General features: G+C 35.8%; 1 protein-coding gene across 8 annotated transcripts; it reads right to left on the bottom strand.

The window, feature by feature from the left end:
* On the bottom strand, nt 1-26,955 carry tspan5a (tetraspanin 5a). Of its 8 annotated transcripts, none has more exons than XM_039669691.2 (11): nt 26,580-26,955; nt 17,681-17,731; nt 17,000-17,146; nt 15,735-15,905; nt 14,031-14,156; nt 13,097-13,144; nt 8,155-8,271; nt 8,013-8,074; nt 6,446-6,534; nt 4,084-4,126; nt 1-2,826 (listed from the first exon to the last, which is right to left on the bottom strand). In XM_039669691.2, exons 1-9 carry the CDS (start codon nt 26,661-26,663, stop codon nt 6,462-6,464), a joined length of 879 nt encoding a protein of 292 aa, XP_039525625.2. In that variant the 5' UTR covers nt 26,664-26,955; the 3' UTR covers nt 1-2,826; nt 4,084-4,126; nt 6,446-6,461. The 8 variants fall into 8 exon arrangements, with proteins under 8 accessions (XP_039525625.2, XP_039525622.2, XP_039525626.2 ...); XM_039669688.2 differs by having other exon boundaries at nt 1-3,157; XM_039669692.2 differs by having other exon boundaries at nt 6,442-6,534.
* Between the last annotated feature and the right edge of the window lie 139 nt (nt 26,956-27,094).

Here is a 27,094-nt window from a genome sequence, read left to right on the forward strand (position 1 = left end):
TTAAAATGACTTTGAGTGAAGTTTAATGACACACGAGTGCTACATAGTGCGTTACAGAGTGTTACACCATCCAGCTGTGTTGGCATTGTAAAAGTGCTAAAATATCACTTCCATATTTACAACAAACAAGCTTCTGATTAGTCCATAAATTACAGAAAAATACTGTCACGGTATGTTATTCTCTCAGACATTGTTTGTTAAAGATAAACATCTCAATAAGAAATGCTCTCTAATTTGTTAGTACAAGGACAAAATTAAGGATAAAATTAAATGTTTAACCAACTTCCTGACTGTTTCAGTGAACTTAAGCTGCGAGATTAGCTTCATATATTTGTTCTTAAAGCGATAGTTCACTTTGAAATTGTTAGTATGTTTTAGCTCACCTCAAGGGCAATCAAGATGTAGGTGTCTTTGTTTCCGTAGTAGTTTAAATGTTGATATTTTTAGGTCAAACCGTTCTTGTCTGTCAGTCATGTAATGGAGGTCTATGGTCACCACCTCAAAGAGCATGCACAGAGAAGTCCAAATTAAACATGATTTAATGACTCGTAAATGTAAGTGCACATTGATGCCCTAAGACACGAAACGAGCGGTTTGTGTGTGAAAACAAACAGTATTTATATCGTCATCTCTGTGCATGCTCTTTGAGGTGGTGACCATAGACCTCCATTATATGACTGACAGACAAGAGCGGTTTGACCTAAAAATATCAACATTTAAACTACTGCGGAAACAAAGACACCTACATCTTGGATGCCTTCGAGGTAAGCTAAAACACATCAAAAATTAATTTCAAAGTGAACTATCCCTTTAAGTGTGAAATGCAATATGTAACTTAAGTGCATAAATGAACCAGTGTGAACAGGATAAACGAAAACAAACAGCAAACACATTGGCAATGAGAGACTTCCTCGTTGACCTTCACACACACAGAGCTTCACATTCTCCCACATAGATGATCATGTACTACAAATCATTTCCCATCAAACTGGGTTTTTGAAAGTTGACGTTTTATCCGTCATTGTTTAAAAAAAAGAATATTATTATTTAGGCCCAGATGTTTATCATGAAACCTTGGTCAATCTTTGCATCTGTGTTTATTGTTGAGTATCATATTTGATACATCAGGCTTTTAAGGCTCGCATAGTATGATATAGTGCGAATATAGACCTTATACAAGACAAGAGGACGGAAATAAAAAACACCTCAATTTTACTCAAAGCCCAAACTGAGCAAAAATATGCAATTTGCTGCAGTTACTGATACTTCTATGCCCAAAAAGATGAAATTTTGATAGCTTGTAATGTAAATCAAGACTAGAGACTACTCACATAAAATGAATATACATTTCAGTTGTCACTCTATAACTTTAAATCTTTTTAAATCTTTTTTTGTGGGGGCAAAACCGGGGGAACGCAGTTCCATATGAGAGATGAACAAATAAACGTTCCTCAAAAGCCTAATGGATCATATTTAATACATTGGGTAGGTTCTGTTGATCAGACAACATAATTTATGCATCACATTATTGCACTACAGTGATAACTTAAGTAACTAATAGAGTGCCGAAGTGATGACGTCACTTTGTAGGACAACTCGGAAGCTAGAGGCGCATGGCTTCCCTCGATCCAAAAGCTATGCATTTCCCCTATAGACTTTTGGAAAATCGCAAAACATAAGATCTGTGTTTAACAAAGAGTTGTGACCCTTACACGTTTTGTCTATCAAGATAATCTTATACATTTTGATTACTTCCAAAATGTATACATTTTGAAGCCTATATAAAGTTTTTTAAAAACACAAGCAGGTTATAACTGTGTGTTCTATGTCATAGATCAAAATGTGAAAATATTTAGAGGCTTTGTTCACCACAGAACTTATTTCAGGCAATTTAGCAAAAACCCATTCAAAAATCCCATAGACTTTAGAGCGAGGGAACCAAAAGTGCTAAAATGCTAACTCGCTTCGGCGTTTTGGCCTACAGAGTGACGTTGTAACTTCGGATTTTGTATGGAAAACATGCGAAGAGTTCAGATGCGAAAGCCTCTAAATGCCATTTGAAATTTTGTTCTTTAATGATGATTTTTTTTATCAAACTTGTATATTTTATTTCATTAATTTCACTTAAATAACAATTAATAGGTAATTATCAATGCCATTTAAGTGAAATTACTGAACTTAAATATACAAGCTTGATAAAAATCATCATTAAAGAAGAAAATTTCAAATGGCATTTAGAGGCTTTTGCATCTGAACTCTTCATGCATACTTATGCATTAAAGTGTAACTCGATATAAAATCACATAAAATCCAAAATAAACTCATTTTTTTATGTGATAAGGGAACAAGGGGTTTTATGGTGCATTGTGGGAATTTTTAGGGAGTGAACGTTCAGTGCACTGGACATTGACTCCCTGGCCAGTGTTATTTTTTGAATTATGCTTTTTTATTTTTAACCATTAGGCAAATGATAGAATATTTTCTGTGGACAAACATTTGGTTGCACTTTATTTTACAGTACGTGCACTTATGTGTACTTACAGTGTACTTGCCTATGAAAGCACTGGGGAATATAAGGTAACTACATGGGTTACGGTTAGGTTCAGGGTTAGTTATTGTAATAACGATAATAAGTACATAGTATGTACATGAGGAACAGGTCTGTAAAATAAAGTGCTACTAAACATTTTCTTACATGTATTACGCATAAAAAACAGCACGATTTACTGATGGTAAAATGTTATGGTTCACACACGCGCACACACACACACACGACCCAGTGCACTTGTGTTCATCATTCGCTAGCTTCATCAAGCTGGCGTAGCCCTGTTTACAAAGAAAAAGTAAGACAGGTTTGGACAATGCGACTAGATCACAATTATGTTTTCTATCGAAAGAAATCGTTCTAGTTAGGTTGGTATTAAAGTCAGCATGAAACAGAAGTTGCGATAGGATTTTCTTCCATATTGACATGTAATTGTTTGTCCCATATTGATACAGCTTCTGAAACAAGAAAATAAAAGTAGGTGGGACTTGATTTTGTCCATGGGGAATTGATTAGATGGTTGTGGTTTGCTATTGGTGGATCTCAGGTGAGTGACAGGTCGCCCCGCCCTCACGCCAGTAAACGCATCATCGTAGATGAGATGAGATGTTGCTGCAAGAAGGGAAGGATCAATCATTTATAATAAATACTGCAATGTTCCATAAAACAAGATTTCATGGTGACTTTAACAGTATGAATATTTACTTTCATACGTAACATTCACCTTGGTTTCATGCTGACTTTAAAGGAGTAGTTCACTTTTGAAAAAACTTTTGCTGATAATTTACTCACCCCCATGTCATCCAAGATGTTCACGTCTTTCTTTCTTCAGTCAATAAGAAATTAAGGTTTTTGGTGAAAACATTCCAAGATTTTTCTCCATATAATGCACTTCAATGGGAACCAAATGGTTCAAGGTCTAAAAGACGGTTTCAGTACAAACTGCAAACTGTTCAAAGGGCTTTAAACGATTCCAAATGATGAATAAGGGTCTTATCAAGCGAAATGATCACTCATTTAATAAATAAATAACAAAGTTTAAGTTTTATAAGCTCAAATGCTTATAAAATGCTTCAATTCGTTGTTGAATGAACCAAATGACTCGGAAAAAGATTTGTTCATTTTGATGAACGAGTTCGAAAAGGAGAGTCACGAACTTGCGTCACAGAACAGAGCAAGGCAAGCATTAGAGCTTATAAAACTTAAACTTCGTTATTTATTTATTAAATGAGTGATCGTTTCGCTTGATAAGACCCTTATTCTTCGTCTGGAATCGTTTAAAGCCCTTTGAACAGTTTGCAGTTTGTACTGAAAGTGTCTTTTGGACCTTGAACCGTTTGGTTCTCATTGAAGTCCATTATATGGTGAAAAATCCTGAAATGTTATCAAAAATCTTAATTTATTTTCGACTGAAGAAAGAATGACATGGACATCTTGGATGACATGGGCGTGAGTAAATTATTGACAAAAGTTTTTTTAAAAGTGAACTACTCCTTTAAGGATTCCACGTTATGGAAGTGTATGAATGCATTAATTACCTGTGAGCGTCTGAACGACTAGCTGCCACTTCCTGTGAACAAACTGCACAAGAGAAAGATATAAAGCACAAAAAACGACACGGATCATAAACAGACGTCTAAAGCCAATGGTGTGAGGCCTCATTAGGAGAGTTGGCATTCCTCCAGTGACTTTTCCAATAAAACCAAAGTAGGGCTCTTTTTTTATTTTTTTTTAATGCCAACTTGAAAAATGGGGCCTTGCATTAGAGAAATCACCATTGCAATCTACAGTGTGACTGAATGATTTTCAGCTAGAGAGAACATGACTGATGTGGGATGGATGGAAGGGTAGCAGCAAGGCCGGCTGGGATATCAAGGTTATAATGAAGGATGAGGCTTGACACCAGACAGTCCGAGGAGCTAAACGGGACTAAAAGTAGGAGAGAGAAAGTCTGAGGGAGGAACAAGGATGGGGTTAAAATGACAGTGATCGTGGGATGGGACACCGTTATGCATTTATGCTCGTCGAGATCTCTGTGGGACTGGAAGATTGAGGAAAAGTCATCGAATTAAATGGTGACACTTTACAATAAGGTTCCATTAGTTAATGCATTAACTAACAATGAGCAATACTGTACAGTTGTTATGGTATTTATTCATCTATGTTGATAAAAAAAACAGCTGCTCAATGTTAGCTCAGGTCCATTAAACAATATTAAAATATTGACTGAATAACTTTTTTGAGTAATTAACCCTCTGATGGTCTTCCTTTATGAGTCACGTCCTGGGCCTTCCCGGTCAAAAGTGACCGGAGGCCTAAAAATGTAACTTCTTCCATCCCAGTAAAACCAATGCAATTTATTTTTTGTTCTATAATATTTTTTTTTTTTTAGTATTTTGAGACAGTTTGATTGAATTTATTAATATTTATGCAATATTTATGGTCTATTTTTTCCAAAGGAAATATATATATATATATATATATATATATATATATATATTTCTTTCTTATTATTAATGCAGTATTTTTGTTTAATATAGAGTCTAAAAAATTTATTTTTTTTTTGAAGAAAATTAGCACCATCTGGTTACAGTATAGAGAAAATCATAGAATCATGGTGTAACCACTAGATGGCATGTGCAGCTCTCTATGGAGAGGCATGAGAATTCCCCAGCTGTTAATGAACACATTTTTTTTTTTTTTTGGTGGATTTGAATATATAATTGTAACAATCTTAAAAACAATTTCCTATTTAAAAAATGGTAAAACAAATAATAAAAAGTATGAATTTTTGTGTTTTTGTCAATTTCCCATGCATTTCCTATGGGGGTCATTTTTGACCAAAGACCAAAATCGTGACAAATTTTTTTTTTTACGACCACTCATTTTTTTTGTGTGTTCACATACCTAATGCCAGAAATGTCACCAAGTTTCGTAACATTCCGATGAAGCTGTGATTTTTAAAAATTCAAAACAGATTTTTTGTAGTCTGAATTTATTGGTGTGTATGTGTATAAAAGTGTGTTTGTATGTTTGTGTGTTTGTGTGGGTGTACATTTTTTGCACTCTTGATGTTGTAGAGTGTCACCCCTTTACTGCGGTATACTTCTTTTAAGAATCGTGGCTGAATTGTAGATATTGTACAAACAAAAATTCAGAGATTTTTTTTTTTTTTTTTTTTGTAAATTTCCCATTCATTTCCTATTCATTTCTGACCAAAGACCACGAGTGTGACTATTTTTTTTACGACCTCTTAGCATGCTCGGATCATGACCTCAATTTTTTTTTGTATTCACATACCAAATGCCAAAAAAGTCACCAAGTATCATAACCTTCCGATGAAGCTGTGATTTTAAATAATTCAAAACAGAAAATTATTCGGTCAGAAGTCACAGAGGACCAACAGAGGGCTAATGAAATTAACATTAAAGGGATAGTTCACCCAAAAATAAATTTAACCCAAAACTAAAATAAAAATTCTGTCAGTATTTACTCACCCTCTTGTCGTTCCAAATCCGTAAGACTTTCGTTCATCTTCAGAACACAAATGAAGATCTTTTTGATGAAATCTGAGATCTTTCTGTCCCTCCATTGACAGTCTACACAACTACCACTTTGATGCGTCAAAAAAGTCAATGGCTATCGTCAACTGTCTGGTTACCAACATTCTTCAAAATACCTTCTTTTGTGTTCAACAACTTGACAGAATTTACATTTTTGGGTGAACTATCCCTCTGAGAATGTGAAAGTCTAACTTTTCTGTTGTAAGTGAATGAACCTTTGATGAATGATGACTGTTATGGGAGTACGGACATTCACAAGCCCCCAAACAAGGAAAAACAGAACGGTAAGAATCTAGGTGAACACAAACACAACACACCAGGCATGTTACACACCCACCAGACGAACGCCTCCCTCAGGAGTACGCCGAGGCTTTCTTGCTGTAGTGGGGTGGAGGGCGGCGGGCGACGTAAGAGAGGGGCGGCACCCTGATGAAGGCATGGGGGAGGAGAAGTGAAGTTGTGAGGCGAGTTGGCGTGATTATGACAGTGTGGGAGATAGAGAGGACGGAGGACAGTGAGTGGAGGGGTGTGTGTGTGTTGTGAGGAGTTTAATTGAGAGTAAATCACATTTACATCACCTTAGAGAGTATAAAGCAGCACTATGCAGGATTTTCGTTTTTGTCAAACTGTGACACCTAGAGTCGCTGTGGAGTACTCACAGTACTCACGCAGAGATGTCTCAGTACTCGCGGCCTGATCCCCTCCCCCTGTAAACCGGTACCTGTTCAGTAGGATGGAAGCTGTAACGAGTGGAAATAAGGTGTGGCCCCTTTAAGAGCTGCGCCCTGTTGAACTGTCGGCAGTCTGTATTGTATGCGCCTCGAACACCACATGTATACGGCGCCGGGTTATTTCTGTTTGATGTTCATTTTAGCTGATCCTTCTTGCCGTAAAGCAATACGTTACATCACGAGACACGAGAAACCGAGACGCCCAACATTCAACCTGAAAATAGTCACATAACCATTGCAATAACTCCGAAACTATTCAGTTAAGGTAAAAAAAAAATGCATAGTGCTGCTTTAAGACAATGCTACGCTACAAGGTTTGGAGTAATAATATTAACGATTTTTTAAGTCTCTTAGGCTCACCAAGACCAAAATACAGTAATATTGTGAAATATAGCAATATTTTCTATTGTTAAATATTTAAAAATGTATTCTTGTAATTTATATTTGGCTGCTTGGGCAAGTAAGATAAAAAAAGAAAATAATTCAATACTTTCATTCATTCAAAGTCACAGTATAGACATTTATAATGTTACAAAACATTTCTATTTCAAATAAATGCTATTCTTTTGAACTTTCTATTCTTCAAGGAAAGAAAATGATCAAAATTTCCAGAAAAACATTAAGCAGAAAAAAGCACTGATAATAATCAAGAAACAATAATAACTGAGAATCAAATCATCATAGAATGATTTCAGAAGAATCATGTGACACTGAAGACTGGAGTAATGATGCTGAAAATTCAGGAATAAATTACATTTTAAAATATGTTTAAACAGAAAACAGTTCTTTTAAATTGTAATATTATTTCACAATATGACTATTTTTACTGTATTTTACTCGTTTTAAAAGAGACTTTCAAAAACATTAAAAAAATATTATAATTATTCTTAATTATTAGATAATATAGCCATTCAAAAGAGCTGAGTGAGCTTTCACCAAATATTCCTTTTTTTGTCCACATGGTGGCAGCTCTCGGCAAAAAATGAAGAAAGGTTGTTTAGTGGTTTTGATAAGACTCCATTAACTGTATTAGAGCAGGGACTCATTCATGTGCATTATGAATCCACACATCAACGCACCGGGGCGAAAGAGAAAAGCTGCTTGCTGTGGCAGTGTGCAAAACTAGAGCAGGAAGAGAGGATGTGTCGTAAGTTTGCATCTGTGTGTTCTTACCAGGTGGCTCTCACAGCTTCAATGTCGCTGACTAAATTTTGTGCAAGGCATATTCCAAATATCTGCGGAAAATAGAGTGAGAGAAACAGAATGAGTACAGACAGCAAATCCAGTCAGCGATCGCAGGTGAAGGCGTTCTCACCTGCAGCAGCGCGATTCCAATGAAGATCCCGGCCACTATCGTCAGGTTGTTCTGTAGCCATTTCTCAAACTGCGGCACACAGCCTTTCACATGAATGTATGTTTTCTGTTCTGCATCCTAATGAGGAAAATGAAATTAGGATCAAGGCTTTCCTCTTTCTAACAATGCACATGAACAGTCCACGCTTGAATTTGTGTTTCTCAGATCTAAAGGATTATGTTCATGTTGTGGTGATCTTTTATTTTGCACCGTAAATAAAGATAAGTTTGTAATGGAGAATGTGTTACAAGAAAATACCAGTTCAGTATATTTAAGTCTACAAGTTTTAAGTGAACGTATTACAGTTAATAAATTAGGAAACTACAAATAACTTTAATATGTGTGAATATATCTGTGTATATATATATAGAATTTTATAGAATATATATAGAATTTTTCTTTACTGTGTCTATGTACATATACTGTATTTTTAATTACTTTACCATTGTGTATGAAATGAATAACAGCGTACTTCTTTTGTATTAATCCATATTTGGGGTGTAACTATGGAAGCTGGTTTCTATGGGATTAAAATCCTGCCGTGATTCAAAACTGAAAATAAAGTTCTGAAAGGTTGAAACTATATGTTCAAAACTTCAAAATCGTACGAAAAATAAGATTTGCGAGCTTGCAAAATATAAAAAAATTAAAAAATATCTGCAAACATTATGTTGTTTTTGAGATTTCCTTCTTCAGAACTTCAACATTTTTTTTTACGATGTTGCGCAAACAAATTTTCAGAGTTTCAAATTTGTCAGTGTTCTCCCACTGTATTAGTTTGTTTTCCAGATTTGAAACCTTGCAAATGGTGATCTGAAAACTAGTGTGCGAATGAGTGAAAAACAGGTTTGTAACTCTGAAAACATAGTTTTGCAGGCTTGAAAAGTGATTAAAAAAATAAAATCTCTGCAAACATAATTTTATTTTTGAGTTTTCCCTCTTCACAAGTGCAACACTCTTTTTTTACGGTGTTGCACATTCATTTTTTCAGAGTTTCAAATTTGTCAGTGTTCTCCCACTGTATTTAGTTTGTTTTCCAGATTTGAAACCTTGTAAATGTTGATCTGAAAACTGGTGTGCGAATAGGTGAAAAAAGTTTTGAAACTCTGAAAACTGAGGGTCGACAGGGCGAAACTTATTACATTACATTACATTTGCACTTATTTGCAGAATATTTTTCAGAGCTGAGTTTACACAACACCCACTTCGCGGAGATACGCCCTCACAGTTGCGAGCTTGCGACTCACGTGATTTGTGGCAGCGTTGTCACGCAGCTCTACTCTAAAACTCTGAAACTCAGACTGAGCGCAAATGAAGCATCGCAACCTCGAAACTTAAAAAAAGCCTGGAGGGCGGACCTTCTGCTCTTGCCCAATGCTTCGCTGTCTGCTGACGTACAGTCCAATCACAATTCGTAATTTACTGGAAACATCAGACATGGGATTGACCGACTGCTCCGCCAATGACGAAAGCGCAAAGAATACGCAATCAGGATGCACGGCTCTCTGGTCAGAAGCCCAAACACAGCTCGCGCTGCGCTGACATGTCATCTGCGCGGTTCAATGGTCCGAGCTGCGCGGCCGATTCGTCAACGCAGCGCGGACGTGTTTCCTAGCAACTCTCAATGGTCAGCGCGGCGCGAACAATCCTCACCAGCGCTGCGCTGACCAATTTAAACCGCAGTGCAAACCATACATAGCGGGCCTACATGCAAATACAATAAAGAAACCCCTCCTTCCTTACAAAAAAATTGGTTCTCTGCTGAAGTTTAGGAGTTTTTCCTACAGAAGACAAAGAATAAAGACAAGATGAAATGCATGCATTTCTTATATTTTTTTATATTATATTTTATTATATTATATATATTATATATTATATTTATATTTATATTTTGCAAGCTTGCAAATCTTATTTTTCGATCTTGCAAAACATTTTTTTGTAAGATTTTGAAGTTTTGAACATTTAGTTTCAACCTTTCAGAACTTTATTTCAGTTTTGAATCATGGCAGGATTTTAATCCCATAGGTTTCTGCCACAGAATGAAAAATAAAAAAGGTGCATCTCACAATTCTGAGAAATAAAGTCACTGCGACCTTATTTCTCACAATTGCCACTTTATATCTTGCTATTGTGACTTTATTTCTCAGAATTGTGACTTTATTTCTCACAATTGCCACTTTATATATTGCTATTGCGACTTTATTTCTCAGAATTGTGACTTCATTTCTCAGAATTGCGACTTTATATCTTGAAATTGCAACCTTATTTCTCAGAAATGCGACTTTATATCTCGCAATTGCAACTATTTCTCAGAATTGTGACTGTATTTCACAATTGCGACTTTATTTTACGGAATTGCGACTTTATATCTCGCAATTGCGACTTTATATCTCGCAATTGCGACTTTATTTCTCAGAATTATGACTTTATATCTCACAATTGCGACCTTATTTCTCAGAATTGTGACTTTATATTTCGCAATTGCGTCTTTATTTCTCACAATTGCCACTTTATATCTCGCAATTGCAACTTTATTTCTCAGAATTCTGAATTTATATCTCACAATTGTGACCTTATTTCTCAGAATTGCGTCTTTATTTCTCAGAATTGCGACTTTATATCTCGCTATTGCGACTTTATTTCTCATAATTGCGACTTTATATCTCACAATTGCGACTTTATATCTTGCAATTGTGACCTTATTTCTCAGAATTGCGACTTTATATCTCGCAATTGCGACTTTATTTCTCAGAATTGTGACTTTGTATCTCACAGTTGCGACCTTATTTCTCAGAATTGCGACTTTATATCTCAGAATTGTGACTTTGTATCTCACAATTGCGACCTTATTTCTCAGAATTGCGACTTTATATATCTCACAATTGCGACCCTTATTTCTCAGAATTGCGACTTTATATCTCACAATTGCGACTTTATTTCTCAGAATTGCGACTTTATGTCTCACAATTGCGACTTTATTTCTCAGAATTGCGACTTTATATCTCACAATTGCGACTTTATTTCTCAGAATTGCGACTTTATGTCTCACAATTGCGACCTTATTTCTCAGAATTGTGACTTTGTATCTCACAATTGCGACCTTATTTCTCAGAATTGCGACTTTATATATCTCACAATTGCGACTTTATTTCTCAGAATTGTGACTTTGTATCTCACAATTGCGACCTTATTTCTCAGAATTGTGACTTTCTATCTCACAATTGCGACCTTATTTCTCAGAATTGCGACTTTATATATCTCACAATTGCGACCTTATTTCTCAGAATTGCGACTTTATATATCTCACAATTGCGACTTTATTTCTCAGAATTGTGACTTTGTATCTCACAATTGCGACTTTATTTCTCAGAATTGCGACTTTATGTCTCACAATTGCGACTTTATTTCTCAGAATTGCGACTTTATGTCTCACAATTGCGACCTTATTTCTCAGAATTGCGACTTTATATTTCGCAATTGCGACTTTATTTCTCAGAATTGCGACTTTATATCTCGCAATTGCGACTTTATATCTCAGAATTGTGACTTTGTATCTCACAATTGCGATCTTATTTCTCAGAATTGCGACTTTATATATCTCACAATTGCGACTTTATTTCTCACAATTGCGACTTTATATCTCACAATTGCGACTTTATTTCTCAGAATTGCGACTTTATGTCTCACAATTGCGACTTTATTTCTCACAATTGCGACTTTATATCTCACAATTGCGACTTTATTTCTCAGAATTGCGACTTTATGTCTCACAATTGCGACTTTATTTCTCACAATTGCGACTTTATGTCTCACAATTGCGACTTTATTTCTCAGATTAGCGACTTTATATCTCGCAATTGCGACCTTATTTCTCAGAATTGCGACTTTATATTTCGCAATTGCGACTATTTCTCAGAATTGCGACTTTATATCTCGCAATTGCGACCTTATTTCTCAGAATTGTGACTTTATATTTCGCAGTTGTGACTTTATTTCTCAGAATTGCCACTTTATATCTCACAATTGCGACTTTATTTCTCACAATTCTGACTTCATATCTCGCAATTGTGAGATAAAAAGTCACAAATATTTAAAACAAATTTTTTATTCAGTGGCGGAAACAAGCTTCCATATGTAACCATTCTCTGAATTTTTTTTTTTTTTTAATCAAACCGTTTCAGTTCTCCACCTATGGTTCGGCATACACTTGCCATTATATGTTTTGTTGAAAATAACGTGGAAAACAAAGTTTGGTTACTGTATGTTTCTGTCGATGGATACGCATTCTGACTTCCCATTACGTTACAACATGATGATAAAAAAACAAAAAAGTGGACAAAACAGTCACACTTTGTAAACTTTGTTCAATAGGAGTGCCTATACTCTAACATGACCAGTCATTTACGCCGTCATCATTGCGTTGACAGTGAGCACAGGTGAGGCCTGAACAGCACATTATCTGAGCTTAAACTAAACTCATTTAAGCCTTGCCAATTTAAACAATCAAAGAAGACGTGAAAGAGAACTGAAAAGATTTGTGTGTGCACAAAAGCCTCGTCTAAGACAGCGGGCAAATATTGAGTTCTCTCTCAAGTCTTGCACTTGAACGGACAAACATGTCCGTCTTGGGGAGGTTCTTAGCAAACATAGTAGGTTATGTCTTAAGTGAACATAAACAGTTAAGAAAGACAACGTATGTGTATCAGTAGTATCAGTGTATTGGATCTATATCTTAAAGTGACAGCAGCCTAATATTCCTGCTGTCTGTGTTTTAAGTATTAATCAAACAACAGAAGACACGGATATCACTCACTCCTTTTGACTATATAGCTTTTGTAACTTTGAATTTAGTTTATAGAGTGAAGATTAAATGCAAAAAAGTAAGACTGAGAGTAAGACTCACTGATTTTGCCCGAACGTCATACCCACACTGTCTGTTGATAACATCCTCCTGCAAAACAAGTCATCCATGTGGAATTAATGGAGGACAGTGGTAACATTTCAACTTTAAGGAAGTATTTTGACAGTCAGAAGAATTCCAGTGTGGGTGGAGTGAAGAGATAAGGCTGGAAAGTTCATCATTTTTATTACAAAAACCCCCCAGAACAAACTAGCCAACAGGATATGCTTGTCACCCTTCAAATCTTCATGACTCATTTCACTTGAAATAGTTTCACTTTGTTCCTGTTTGAAATCAGTTCTGCTTTTTCACCTGTCCAGTGATTTCATATTCAACAAGTTATAGTAGGTAAATGACTCACTATTTGCTTTTCTTATTATACCTTACTGTGAAGGAAACACATTACCGCCTGCAGTTCTCCTTCATACTGTAATAATGAAAGGCCGCATTCATAGAAAGGCTCGTAATTGAATCGTTTAATGTCAATAATGATTATTTGTTATGAGTTAATAGCTCACAACAGGCCATAATTCCATCCTCTTTGCTATACTGTAGATGTGCTCTCAGTTCTTGTTTATAGTGTGCGAAATGTTATTTTTACTCTGTGCACGTAGACCAAATCCTGTTCTCTACTCCCCTTTTGTTTTGCTCTGTCATGTATTGTTTGCGCTTTCCCCTCACGCTTTTAGTCTCTCTTTAATCGGGAAAATAGTGGCATGCAAATTGTGCTTAGAAAAGAGCTGCATTCATTTTGTTCTGGAGGAAGATGGCAGTGGTAAAAAATGTCAATTGTGTCATATTTAAAGTGCGTTTTATGCTTTGCTTGGATATTACCTTTCATGTAGTGTGTAATATAGCTGTTTGTGAATGTAAAATGCTTTTTTATGCGCTGTATTAAGTTACAAACACAAAGTTTCCATAGAAATGCATCTCTTACCGCTGGGTCTTTGGTGCAACAAGAGAAGGGCACGCCACATTTTTCTCGGCTGGGGTTGCTGTCTGTACAATTGAAGTAGATGTTCAGGTTCCAGTCATCTGCTCCAAACGCCCCACAGCATTCCCACTAAAGAAACAAAAATATTGCCCAGCATTGGAGTTACATTGCAATCTGGAATGCACTTTCATCATAAAATGTAGATCAAATTGCAATAATTTCGGATATTAGACACAACATAAGGAAGTACAGTGAAAATACGGATGCATTGAATGTATCTGCTTAACACACATCAATGTCATAGATGTGGCATAAGGCGTTTGTTCCTTAAAGAAAGAAAACCTCGATCCCCCCATGTTCTCCCATTATACTAGTATATTATGTTGACATGCAGTGCTTTGCTATGTCTGTCTTCTTTATCATGCAAGGAAGGAAAATAATATGACAGCATCTGCCCGACTCGGATGTCTAATTAAATCTGTCCTGAGGAAAAGTCATGTTCTGGAAACAGATCTGCAGTACAGTAGCATAAAACTGGAGAAAAAAAACAAACAATAAAATAAGCTTCAATATAAGCTTCAGTTGTGCTGTGTGGGGCTCAACTGAAATCTTGTTTTTGATGTCCCTCCATTGACAGCAAATCAGTTTTATGAATTTGAACTTTTCGAAGCATCAAAGTGGTAGTTTCATAACTGTCAATGAAGGAACAGAAAGCTCAAATTTCATTAAAAATATCTTCATTTGTGTTCCGAAGTTGAATGAAAGTCTTACGGGTTTGGAACGACAAGAGGGTGAGTAACTAATGACAGAATTTTCATTTTTGGGTGAACTATCCCTTTAAAGTAGTTCAGTTGAGTTTTCCAAAAACCTTTGCTGATAATTTACTCACCCCCATGTCGTCCAAGATGTCCACGTCTTTCTTTCTTCAGTCGAAAAGAAATGAACGAATCTTTTCGTTCATTTCGACTTTATCGAAAAAAGATTCGTTCATTTTGATGAACGAGTTCGAACAGGAGAGTCACAAACTTGCGTCACAGAACAGAGCAAGGCGAGCATTTGAGCTTATAAAACTTAAACTTTGTTGTTGTTGTTTTTTTTTCAAATGAGCGATCGTTTCGCTTGATAAGACCCTTATTCATCATCTGGCACTGTTTGCACTGAAAGTGTCTTTTGAACCTTGAACCATTTGGTTCCCATTGAAGTCCATTATATGGAGAAAATCCTGGAATGTTTTCATCAAAAACCTTAATTTCTTTTCGACAGAAGAAAGAAAAACATGGACATCTTGGATGACATGGGGGTGAGTAAATTATCAGCAAAAGTTTTTTCAAAAGTGAACTACTCCTTTAACTTTCTAAATGTCCATTTTTTTTGATACCTTCAATAGCCTCGAAATAAACACAATTTCGGGCTGACAACTTACCGTTCTAAGAAAATAAAATGTGAACAGACAGGGATCTCTGTGAGTGGATAAGGAATCATAAAGTCAAGCTGTTTCTATGGCAACTGATTGTGTGTGCACTTCTGTGATGACATGTGGCACAGATAAACTGATAGTTTGCTTTTTTTTTCTCCTGTGCACACACACCTACACACTTTTCATTTCTCTTTCATCTTGTTTAAGCCTTTCCCCATCTTCTATTCCTAGTGTCCTAGTGTTTTCTCTGCCTTTGTATTTGAGACATGAGTTCTGGCATTGAGTCTTACATATTCCTGAGTGAAGTCGATCAGGTTCTGCAAATCAATGTCATCTCTGTAGGCTCGTATGTTGTTGTTGATGAAAAAGTTTAGCTGATCTTTTATCCAGTCTTTAAAGACAAAGGCCAGGATGCCGGCAGTCAGCTCCAGGAAGAAGATTATCCCCAGAAACACAGAAAACTGGGAGAGGAGAAAGACAAATACACCACATTAAAGGTATAGTTCACCCGAAAATTAAAATTCTGTCAAAGAAAGAAATTACGGTTTTTGAAGAAAACATTTCAGGATTTTTCTCCATATAATGGACTTCAATGGGAACCAAACGGTTCGAGGTCCAAATGAGAGTTTCAGTGCAAACTGTTCAAAGGGCTTTAAACGATTCCAGACGATGAATAAGGGTCTTACCAAAGTTTAAGTTTTATAAGCACAAATTCTCACCTTGTTCTGTTCTGTGTTGCACATTCATGACTCTCCTGTTCATCAAAATGAACAAATCTTTTTTCGTGTCATTCCATCCATTCAACGAACGAAGTGAACGAATTGACTCGGGAAAAGATTCGTTCATTTTGATGAATGAGTTCGAACAGGAGAGTCACGAACGCAGCAAGGCGAGCATTTGAGCTTATAAAACTTAAACTTTGTTTTTTTTTTTTTTAAATGAGTGATCATTTCGCTTGATAAGACCCTTATTCATCATTTGGAATCGTTTAAAGCCCTTTGAACAGTTTGCAGTTTGCACTGAAACTCTCATTTGGACCTTGAACTGTTTGGTTACCACTGAAGTGCATTATATGGAGAAAATCCTGGAATGTTTTCATCAAAAACTTTAATTTCTTTTCGACTGAAGAAAGAGTGACATGGACATCTTGGATGACATGGGGGTGAGTAAATTATCAGCAAAAGTTTTTTTTTTTTTTATAGTGAACTACTCCTTTAAGTTGTTCCAAACCTGTATGAGTTTCTTTCTTCTGCTAAACACAAAAGAAGATATTTTAAAGAATGTTGGTAAACAAACAGTTGATGGACCCCATTGACTTCCATATAATGAAACATAAATACTACGAAGTCAATGGGGTCCATCAACTGTTTGGTTACCAACATTCTTTAAAATATCCTCTTTTGTGTTCAGCAGAAGAAAGAAACTCATACAGATTTACGATGAACCAAAGCATGTTTTAACAATTGCACAAACAACTATGCATTTAAGTGCTAAAAAAGGCATTCCAAATAGGTTACACCCACTCCTCATAAGAATGAAAACTTGGAAAACGTACAAACTTGAGCAGGAGAGTGTTTTCCCTCAGGGCCCCGATACAGCCTGCAAAACCCAGGATGAACATCACCCCTCCCACCACCAAAAACAACCACACTGGGTCAAATCCACCCAGATCTGTGATGGAGGAGATATTCGAGAGAACTCCCTGAGGAAGAGAGAGAGAGAGAGAAAGAGAGATGAGACTGGGCTTTAATTAGCTCAATTGCTGTTCCAATCTGTTTCAAATATGGTTGTTGGCAATTACAGCAGATACAAATATTTGCAAATATGGCACAGAAAATGCAAGAGCCACATAGATCAAAAATAAACACACACACAATACAGTATATCCATGTGTTTAATACATCTTTGTGTGTAAAAGACCAGATGGAGCCTTGAGTGAAAAATTAAACTGTCTAAATATTTTTGGTCCACCCTACATAGTACAGTAATAGAGAAATTAAATAAAAATGATCTAGTTACCAAGAAAAAAAACAGCATTAAAAAACAGCAACTATATACAGTATATATATATATACAGTATATATAGTAGGTCTACGTAGGTCTCCAACAAACCACTGGTGTTCATTTATTTAATGTGAAGAACATGTGACATCTCAACTTCACATGTGCATTAAGATGTTTATCAAATAAAGATGAATTTTATGCATTATGCATTAGATACTGTTTTTTTGCTCACCTTCTCATTCCATGCCCACAGTCCGATTCCAAGGAAAGCAACTCCAAGCAACTAAAACAAGAAACATACAGTGTGGCATTGCTCTGGAACAAATGATTCACTAAAGGTACAGTTCACCCAAAAATAAAGATTCTGTAATTTACTCACCCTCATGTTGTTTGAAATATTTATATAATGTTTTTGTGGAAGATTAATGTTGACTGATTAATGTTACTGATTATTACTGAGTTTTGCCAACTTGATCTGGTTTACCGTGAGGCCTTAAACATTAATAGCCTGTAAAAGGTGCTTTGTTATCAGTTCAAAACTATTTTAGGTCCATTTTGGGTGCTTTAGAGAGTCAGTGGATAGGAATGCGACTCTTATCTGCTTCTTATATCCAACTCTGAACCCACAATACTTTTCTCCAAAGTACAGCCTAATGTTTCCCTTTCAAAACTAGCCAAAACTGAACATTAGAGATAAAAACACAGTAAGCATTTTATTAGATTTCCTCAGCCAGACCACAAAATATTGAATGTAAAAGGTCATTGAATGTAAAAGGTGCCAACCTGCATATTTCACTCCTCAGATCTTTTTAATAATTTCATGTTACACCACGACATTTCCACAATCTGCTTTTTCATGGTGCCATCTGAGCAGACAGTGGGTACGGAAAGTGTTCAGAATTAAATTGTTCACTCTGTTACAGTATATTGCAGCCATTTGCTAAAATCATTTAAGTTCATTTTTTGAACTCAAGGATGATCAGAAGAAATAGACAGCACCTGAGTTAAATATATGAGTGTCACAGCAAAGGGTCTGAACTTGTGACCATGTGATATTTTAGTTTTTCTTTTTTAATAAATGTGCAAAAATGTCAACAATTCTGTTTTTCTGTCAATATGGGATGCTGTGTGTACAATAATGAGGGAAGAAAAAAAAACTAACTTAAATGATTTCAGCAAATGGCTGCAAAATAACAAAGAGTGAAAAATTTAAGGGGGTCTGAATACTTTCCGTACCTACTGTATGTCCTCATTATGTCCATAGGGCAGTGATTCTGCAAGCCCTTCAGAACTGGAGAACATGACTTTTATTTCCACCTCATTTCTTCATATACTATGATTTTTTGGTAAAGGGCCTCTATTATAGATTTTTGAAAATGACATTCACTCTGAGTGAATGAAAACACCCTGCAAAGTTTTAGATCTGAAAATGCACCGTATATAAAGTTATAGTCTCTCAAAAGTAAGAGTCGACTCTGAGTCAATGAAATGAATCGTTTTTCAAACGAGTCATCGGCCGTTTTGTTGTGACGTCAAGACGAAACATTAGCATATTGCCCCCGCCCACTTATTGCGTGCAGAAAACAGGGAAAACTTGAATCTCAAACCGGGATACTGGACAGCATCATGTCGAGAAGAAGCTGTGCTCTACAATGTGAAGGTTTTTTTTCACTGCCCAAGGACGAGCATGTGAAGAATCAGTTAAAATTCATCTTTACCATGGTATCACAGCAGTATAATCCTAAACTTTTGCTGTGTTCCCTTTATTTTACTGACGACTGCTTCCCAAATCTCGGAGTTCAATGCAGGATTCGCATACTGTTTGCTCTTAAAAGATGGTGTTTAAAATAGGCTACTTCGTTTTGAGTTTGATAATGCGTAGGTCTCCTGCTAACTGGCTAACTCATGTTATCACTGTCTTACTGAATTACTTCTGCTGATCAGCTGTGGGCCAATTTACAGAAAACTGTCTATTAATGCAGATTGTCTGTTGTTTTCACTACTTTGAGGAAAGATTAAGCATGGAGGAAGATTTGTTTTACCAACGTTTATGTTACATCAGTCATTCATGCTAGAGCTCGGCTAATGCATTGCACATGCACTGTTATTGATACAGTTTCCACATGTCCACATGTGGCAATGGGCGTTTTTGTTTTCGACGCACTGTACGCGGTAAACCAATCACTGAGCTGTGTGGCCAATCAGAGGAGAGTAGATCGCGGAAAGGAGGGATTTAGAGTAGAGCCAGACCGATATATCAGCAGGCCGATATTATCGGCCGATATTAGGCATTTTCCAAACTATCGGTATCGGCAGTTATAATGGCCGATAAATGAATATTTCAAAAATGGACGAAACATGCTTGAACCATGTCATGAGTGTTGTGTAGTTTTTCCACCAGAGGGCACTCTACACCGTTTCTGTTGGCAACACTCGTTGAGTCGGTCACGATACATAGATTGCTTGAATAACAATTAAAAGAACACCTCCATCAGTTCTCTTAACTCAAATAAGCATGACAAAATTTGTGGCCGGCGGAAGTTTCCTTGGCCAGTTATATTGAAAATGTATGTTTTACAATTTGCATTATGACGTTATCCATTGCTAAATTATGGTTCATCATAGACTAGCTAACCATAAAGCTAGCTAATGCCACTATCATCAGTCTGTTCTGTTGTGACAATAAAAGAAACTTTTAGAAAGTTTCTTTTTAAAATGCATTATCATATTATTTTGGTTAAAACTCATAAATAACTACAAATAACTAGTGTTAGGGAAATCTGTTAACGTTTTGTTGCGCCTTTTTGAAATAAAAAATTTAAAAAAAAATTTCGGCCGATATATCGGCATTTCGGATTTTAAAACCAAAAAATATTTGTATCAGCCTTCAAAATCCTTTATCGGTCGGGCTCTAATTTAGAGACACTGATTCATCTACATTATGAAGAAATGAAATCCTTTGATGCATGTAAACCTGTTGTAAGAGACTCCAAGTTATTCTTCCTGTATTGTACATTTGAAAGAAACAGGAACAATTTACCCCAAAAATTCACAGATTCATTCTTCAATGGCCAAATAAAGAAAAAGCAATAAGTGGGAGGAGACACATGGACCTTAACCATGAACTTAAATTCATTACTGATTTCAAATACGAGCACGATGTGTCATTTCTTTTCAGAGGGGTCTTTAGTTCCACTATTCAAAAAATCAAACACAATACATTTCGCAAGTCGTTTCAGTCTAAAAGGCCCTGTTTGTCTCTCAAAGCACTTCATATTTTCATCTACAGAGCACCGACTGTGCCTCACACAAGGGTTTTTGTGTACATGAACTTCTCAAGACAACAGTACAGTACAGTGATTGTGGGTACAGCAGTAGCGTGCACAGACCTCTTCTGCTGCAAGGGGGAAATCACATTCCCGTTTTGAACCCTCTGTTGACATCGCGTTCCGCAATAGACCTTATTCATGCAGTGCCATGACAGGTATGAAAGCGAGATTTGTCAGTGGCATCCGCTATATAAAGCAGCTCCTAGATCACTAATCATTTCCCTCAGCTCATGAGGAGTTTTTTGTCCACTGAAATGTACTGGAAAGATATTTTTGCTGGGTTTCGTCAGCGGGAAAACATTAAATATCAGTACAACCCAATGAAGAGATGCATGTCAATCCCACACAGCCTCGCTTTCATTCCCGTTAAAAATCAAAGCTGGCACTGCTGTGAATAAGTTCTATTCAACCGAAAGGACACTTTACTGTTAGTGATTATTAATAGTATGTGCATGCCACTGGTGTACAGTTCTGTAATTCTCTTTCAGATTTTTTCTGCAACTCTAACTCAGATGATGTACAATCGTAATACATTGGGGGGAAAAAATTGTGTAGGATTTACTTTGAGACAATTTTCACTCAGAAATTTCTAGTAAACTTTAAAAGTATGACACAAGCGACAACAAGTAACATTGAATTAAATGTGAAAGTAGTAAGTAGAAAGACTGGTATTTTTGGCAACTTCGAAAATGTCTTTTACAATTAATGAATGTTTAACCATACAGTTCTGAAACATATAAACATATACAGACTACAAAATTTATTCAGACACCTTCAACATTTCTCACATCACAGTTTATTCGCTATAGTTTAGAAAATGGTAATAAAATATAACAAGAACTCAGATCTCAAATCAGTTCATATTTCCCTGGTTTTGGCCATCCTTCTGTTAGACTCTCGCAAATGAATTAAGTTGAATAGCTGTCAAGTGTCAGCAGTTAAATTTAAGTACACAATTAGATAATACCAATTTAAGTCAACCAATTACCAAGCAATGCTTAATTTTGTTCAGACTGTGGTGTAAAAAGGTTGCATTAGCAGTAAAAAACTATACATTTAAGCAAAACATGGTCAGGTTAAAGTGTCTGAATAATATTTGGTCCTAAATTTTAAATAAATTATACTGGTTTTCCAATGTATGAAGAATTTTTGGGTATACTGTAATAATGTCACAGTTTACTTTATTTTGCTATCCTCACTTACATAAATTAACTATAGTATCCTGCACCCACTAAAAAAAATATCAAAAATTATTTCAAATATTGATTTCAAATATTATATATAATATATATATATATATATATATATATATTGTCTGAGGAATAATAAAATAAGAGTTTTTATTCATTTGTTAAATGGTTTCTAATAGAGGAAGACCTTGAGACTGAAGCATGAAGGACAGTTTAGTTTCTTGGACTTGACAACAAAAGCAGAAGTTGTGTGGTAAACAAAAGCTCCATTCATTCCCATCCAACTTTGCACGGCCCAATGGAGCAAACCGGAAAACATGCAACTGTTTAAGCACCGCAGGGTGTTGTTTGTGATATTACAGCTGCATGTCTCAGTGGACTGTCAGGATAAATGCTTATACCCAGAGCAAACATGCAATATTATGATTACTATCATCCAGATGCTCCAGTAAAGCTTAAGCATAATGGTTATCCGGCACTCCCTATAGATTACTGCTAAGATCATTTCCAGCCAGTCTGGTCAATGAATGGCCAATAGTCAATGTAGAATACAGCCTAGTACTTGCATTATTTTTAATATATTCCATAAGTTTAAACAATTTAACCTTGCATAAACATGCTAGGCACTAATATCAACACAGGAATTTTTATATTTTACTGCATGTTTTGCTGAAATTGTCATTGCTGCGATGCATTCGTCCAGCTATGTCTGAGTGCGGAGACATCGAGAGTGAAAAATGAATGACAATTTAGTTTCTTATTTTATATATCTTGGGCAGTGCATAATTGGCACGTTGGTTTTGGGTTTTGGTTCACGTTTATGTTTCATGTCTTTTATTTTTAAGTTTAGTCAGTTCTTGTTTGTAATGTGATCATGCCTTCGCTTCCCTAGTCATGTGTAATGTTCTGATTGGTTGTTTTGGGCATGTGTTCATCAGTTCTGTTTTGTCATTGGTTGAATGTCTTGATCATGCTCAGGTGTTTCTTGTTACTCATTAGTCCTTGTGTACAAATAGCCCTCCTGTCATGGACCATTTTGTTCAAGTTTTGTTAAAAAAAAGGCTGCACTTGGGCCTTCAGTGGATATGCGTTAATGTTATTTTTCCTCATTCACTTGAGGAAAAATATAGCATAATGTGTTCACCAGGGGTGGGCAGATCGAGGCTTCTTGAAACACTGAAACAGTTGAAGAAAATGTGCCGTATTGTGTCGAGGCTTCGACACAATCCGTCTCCACTGTAACCCCTAGTGGTCAGAACAGTGTAAATGCAACAAAAAACCCGGGCCAAAGATGCAAAAAACTTTTTAAAAAAGATTGCAAATTTTTATTGAATGTAAAATCTTTCAAATGCAATTATCTAATCATCTAATATGATCAAGTGTCTAGATATGTTATTTTATCAATTGTTAGGATTTGTTTTGTTTTTTTCGATGAATGGCTCAGATAAACAGGCCAATAAGAGACTATTAACTACCATTATTCAGTTGAATTACATTGTAAAAATTAATTTATCTAATCAAAAAAGGGGCAACAGATTACAAGCAATATTATTCATCCAATTTAACAAATTAGAATTGAGTAATAATTATTCAAATTAATTCCTTAAAAGTAAACCATTTAAAATGAGTAAAACTTACAAAAAAAAAATACATTTAAGTCGCCATTATGTTGATCAGTGTTTGTTTTAGGTTTCTCCTTCAGTGATTCTGCATGTTAACATTAGGTTTCTTCAATGTTGGCAATATACTGTAAAATAAAGAGTTCTTTAGACGTCAAAGTTTTAGAAATTAAACTTTGACGTCTGTCTGTCTGTTATTCAGATAATTTTGTTTCAAAAAAGTTTAAATTTGTTCAATTTAACTAATAACATTGCTTGTAATCCGTTGCCACAATTTTATTGATTAGATAATGCGTATTCATTTTTACAGTGTATACTAATGTCTTATTAAAATGCCCAAAAACAGAGATCATCGCCCCCAGCGGTGAACCATTGAAATTTCGAAGTGTTTCGAAACAGTTATGATGTTATGAAACTTCGTTTACTGAAATAACGTGACTCTGGCAGTTTGATACACGCACTGAACCATTGATTCGGAACAAAAGATTTCGAAGCTTCATGAAGCAGAAATTGCCATCACTAGTGTACACAACCTTTTAGTTTGTTCTTGTTGCCCATTTGTCATCATCACCCTCATAATCTTGGAGGAAATGACATACACCTCAGTGAAAACATTCTGTATAGTATAGCCAGAAAAATGTCATGCAGAAACAAAGGAGTGCTTTGAATTGAGGAACAAACTAGCAAAGCTTGACTCTCTTTCAATTTGGTAATTTATTCAGACTGTGCTGAGGTGTGTTATGCTATCATGCTAAAGTAAAATAGCTATTGCTTAAATTAATATTATGGTTCAGTGCACAACTAGGCCTATATTGTACATGAGTTTTCCATCTGTATGCAAACCTCCAAATCAACTGTACAAGACTATAATGCACTGACTGTGGCTATAGGCTTGAATTAGCGGCTGCTTTCAGATTTAGACATTACATGTTTCATAATGAGTCTTAAATCTAAAATAAAAACAAAAATTAGTACTGGGTGAGATCATAACAGCAAATTCTGACTTCAGTTTTTGTGCAGTACTACGTCATGAGTCAACAGTAAACATACAGTAGCTAATGTAGCAAGTGGTTCATTGTAAATGAGTTCAGTGAAGTAGCACAGTGAACGCTCAATAATACCGCCCTCATTATTGAACATACGAGTTCATGTGAATGGATGAGCGACCCAGATAATTAGTAAAAACTAGGTGAAGGGAGCGATCTATCGAGATAGAAGTGATCTATCTTGTAAAACTACTACATTAGGCTATAGGAGTATTGTAACACGGGTTGAGTTGGAACATCATCAATTTAACCAATTATAAAGCCTCCTGGGGTGATAATAAAAGTTGTGTGACTCATAGTACAGAATTTTGTAATAATTTTATGTTTAGTTCGAATGGGACCCACATAAAATGGGACGCTGTTTCCATTCAAAGTTGCGAATTTAAATGATGTGCAAAACTGGAATGTTGCTTAAAACATTCGCGAATAAAGTAGCATCTCCATCCCATGTGTTCAAGAGAACAAAATTGCCACTTCCTGGGAAACTATCTATAAAAAACTAACACAAAAATATATGTTTTGTCTATAAAAGCCAAATTCTGGTTCCTCAAGATGAACCTAATTAGATTCCACCCATAAAAATCCTCATAGAAATTAATTAAAAATGGCATTGGAAAATTCACTCACTGATTAAAATATTTACCATTTGGAATTTGTTTTATATGTTTAAAATATTTAAAATTAAAGGCGGTAAGTTGGGGTAGGCTATACTGAACATGGCAGGCATAATATATCATTTTGAATTAAATTTGAACTAAATTAAAATGAGTGCATTACTGCAAATCTAATAGTGTTACAACTCAACCCTCAACAGTTCAGAGATAACTGTATATTTTGAAATATCTATATCATTTGAAGCAGATAAACGTGAATTATGTTATAACAAAGTTATAGAGTACTGAACAACAATACTTACAGACTCACAGAAGCTAAAACACAATGTTTTACTCCAGGGTCTTTCAGTGCTTCTTTTGAAATAGTTATAATCTATTTTCCGAGTTATAATCTCCTCCTGTCACTCCAGTTATTGCCTATAATCCAGGATACGTATCCATATGTTGTGCCATGCAGTAACCCATCAAACGGGGATTGCTCAGTGCTTCTCAGAAATTTAGCTAACCTTCTGACAAGGTTCTCTAAATGTTATGAAAATATTAACTTTCCAGTAATGTTTTTCTAACATTTGTTCAACGTTATGTGGTCTTTATTAATGTTCTCAAAATGTACACACACAAACGCATTATTTATCGTTTGAGGAAACAATTTAGTTGAATGTTCGTTTAACGTTTTACTACTTGTTTTAGAATGTTTCAAGAACATTCTTGTAACGTTGTTTGCGTTATGATAAAAAATGTTTCTTTAACCTTTGTAGAAAAATGTTAGAAAATTTTAGAACCAAGAAAAACGTTTTTAAAACATTTAAACACTGGAGATATAGAAAAACGTTAAGAAAAGGTTCAGAAATAACGTTTTCAGAACTTAAATTGAACGTTAGAAAACATATTTGTGTTAGCTGGGAAGGTCGGTGCATTGCTTCACAGAAGAGAAAGCCGATTATCTGTAGTAGCTACGCACTTGACTCGGCAGCTGTCATGAACATCTGAGGTACAGTAAACGAGTGGAAGCGATAGGAAAGAAATTAGTTATATTAGTTACATTAACACGAAACAGAACCATGGGACTCCTGCTGCCTGCTCAACGTAGTAAAATCGATTGGTCTTTATTTAATCGACAAATTAGCACTAAGCCTGTCTTGTAGGCTACAGTACACCAGCTTCTCGCATTTCACACAAACGGAACAAAGGAAAATGAATTGACCTACCTGCGTACTCATCCATCAGATGAATGTAACGTTACGTTAGGCTACTCATATCTTCACGCGCGATGGCATAAAGAAACAATGAAATATCACACAAAGAAATGGTGGTTCACACACAAAGCACTTACCCAAAATATTATGTTAAATCCAAATATGAAATATTTAATGCAGCAGCTGACTTCTTGACCCTTGTAATGCTTTCCTGACATCATTGGCTCGTTTTCTCCAGCACAAACTATTGGCTCACATAAAACGCGAAGAAGGTTCAGTTTGAGTATTCCGTTTATAGGACATCGATTTCAAACTGTCCCAGTAATGTTGTTACCCGCATATAAGAAACATAATGCTGACCACCTTCAACAGCGCCTAAATAATGTGCAATGCCGACTGTCATTTATAAACAAATCCGCTGACTTAAACAGTGTATATCTTGAAATAACGGCCCCTTCTTCACTGCAATAATTAGTTCACATAGCTTTTTTGCCACTTGACATGGCTGCTTTGATTGACAGCGCCAGTAACCAATCAGCGGTTGTGCCTGGGTTGTCCCTCAACCCTCCCCCACCAGGATTCCCCTCCTCTCACAAGCACGCGCATGAGTGGTTTTCGACAAACGGCGCGCACACGGAGTGTCGCTCAATTT

The sequence above is a fragment of the Pimephales promelas genome, chromosome 1 (genome assembly GCF_988280905.1).
Source record: "Pimephales promelas chromosome 1, fPimPro1.hap1.1, whole genome shotgun sequence".
In the NCBI taxonomy this organism is placed as follows: domain Eukaryota; kingdom Metazoa; phylum Chordata; class Actinopteri; order Cypriniformes; family Leuciscidae; genus Pimephales; species Pimephales promelas.

Bases quoted from the DNA above. Each gene is read 5' to 3' on its own strand.
- tspan5a (XM_039669691.2), bottom strand. From the start codon at position 26,663: ATGATGTCAGGAAAGCATTACAAGGGTCAAGAAGTCAGCTGCTGCATT. The intron at 15,906-16,999 runs GTACGTTTTCCA...CTCCTCTCCCAG, and splicing joins ACACTCTCCTGCTCAAGTTT to TTTTCTGTGTTTCTGGGGAT. The intron at 14,157-15,734 runs GTAAGACTCAAT...TTGTTTCTTTAG, and splicing joins TCGACTTCACTCAGGAATAT to TGGGAATGCTGTGGGGCGTT.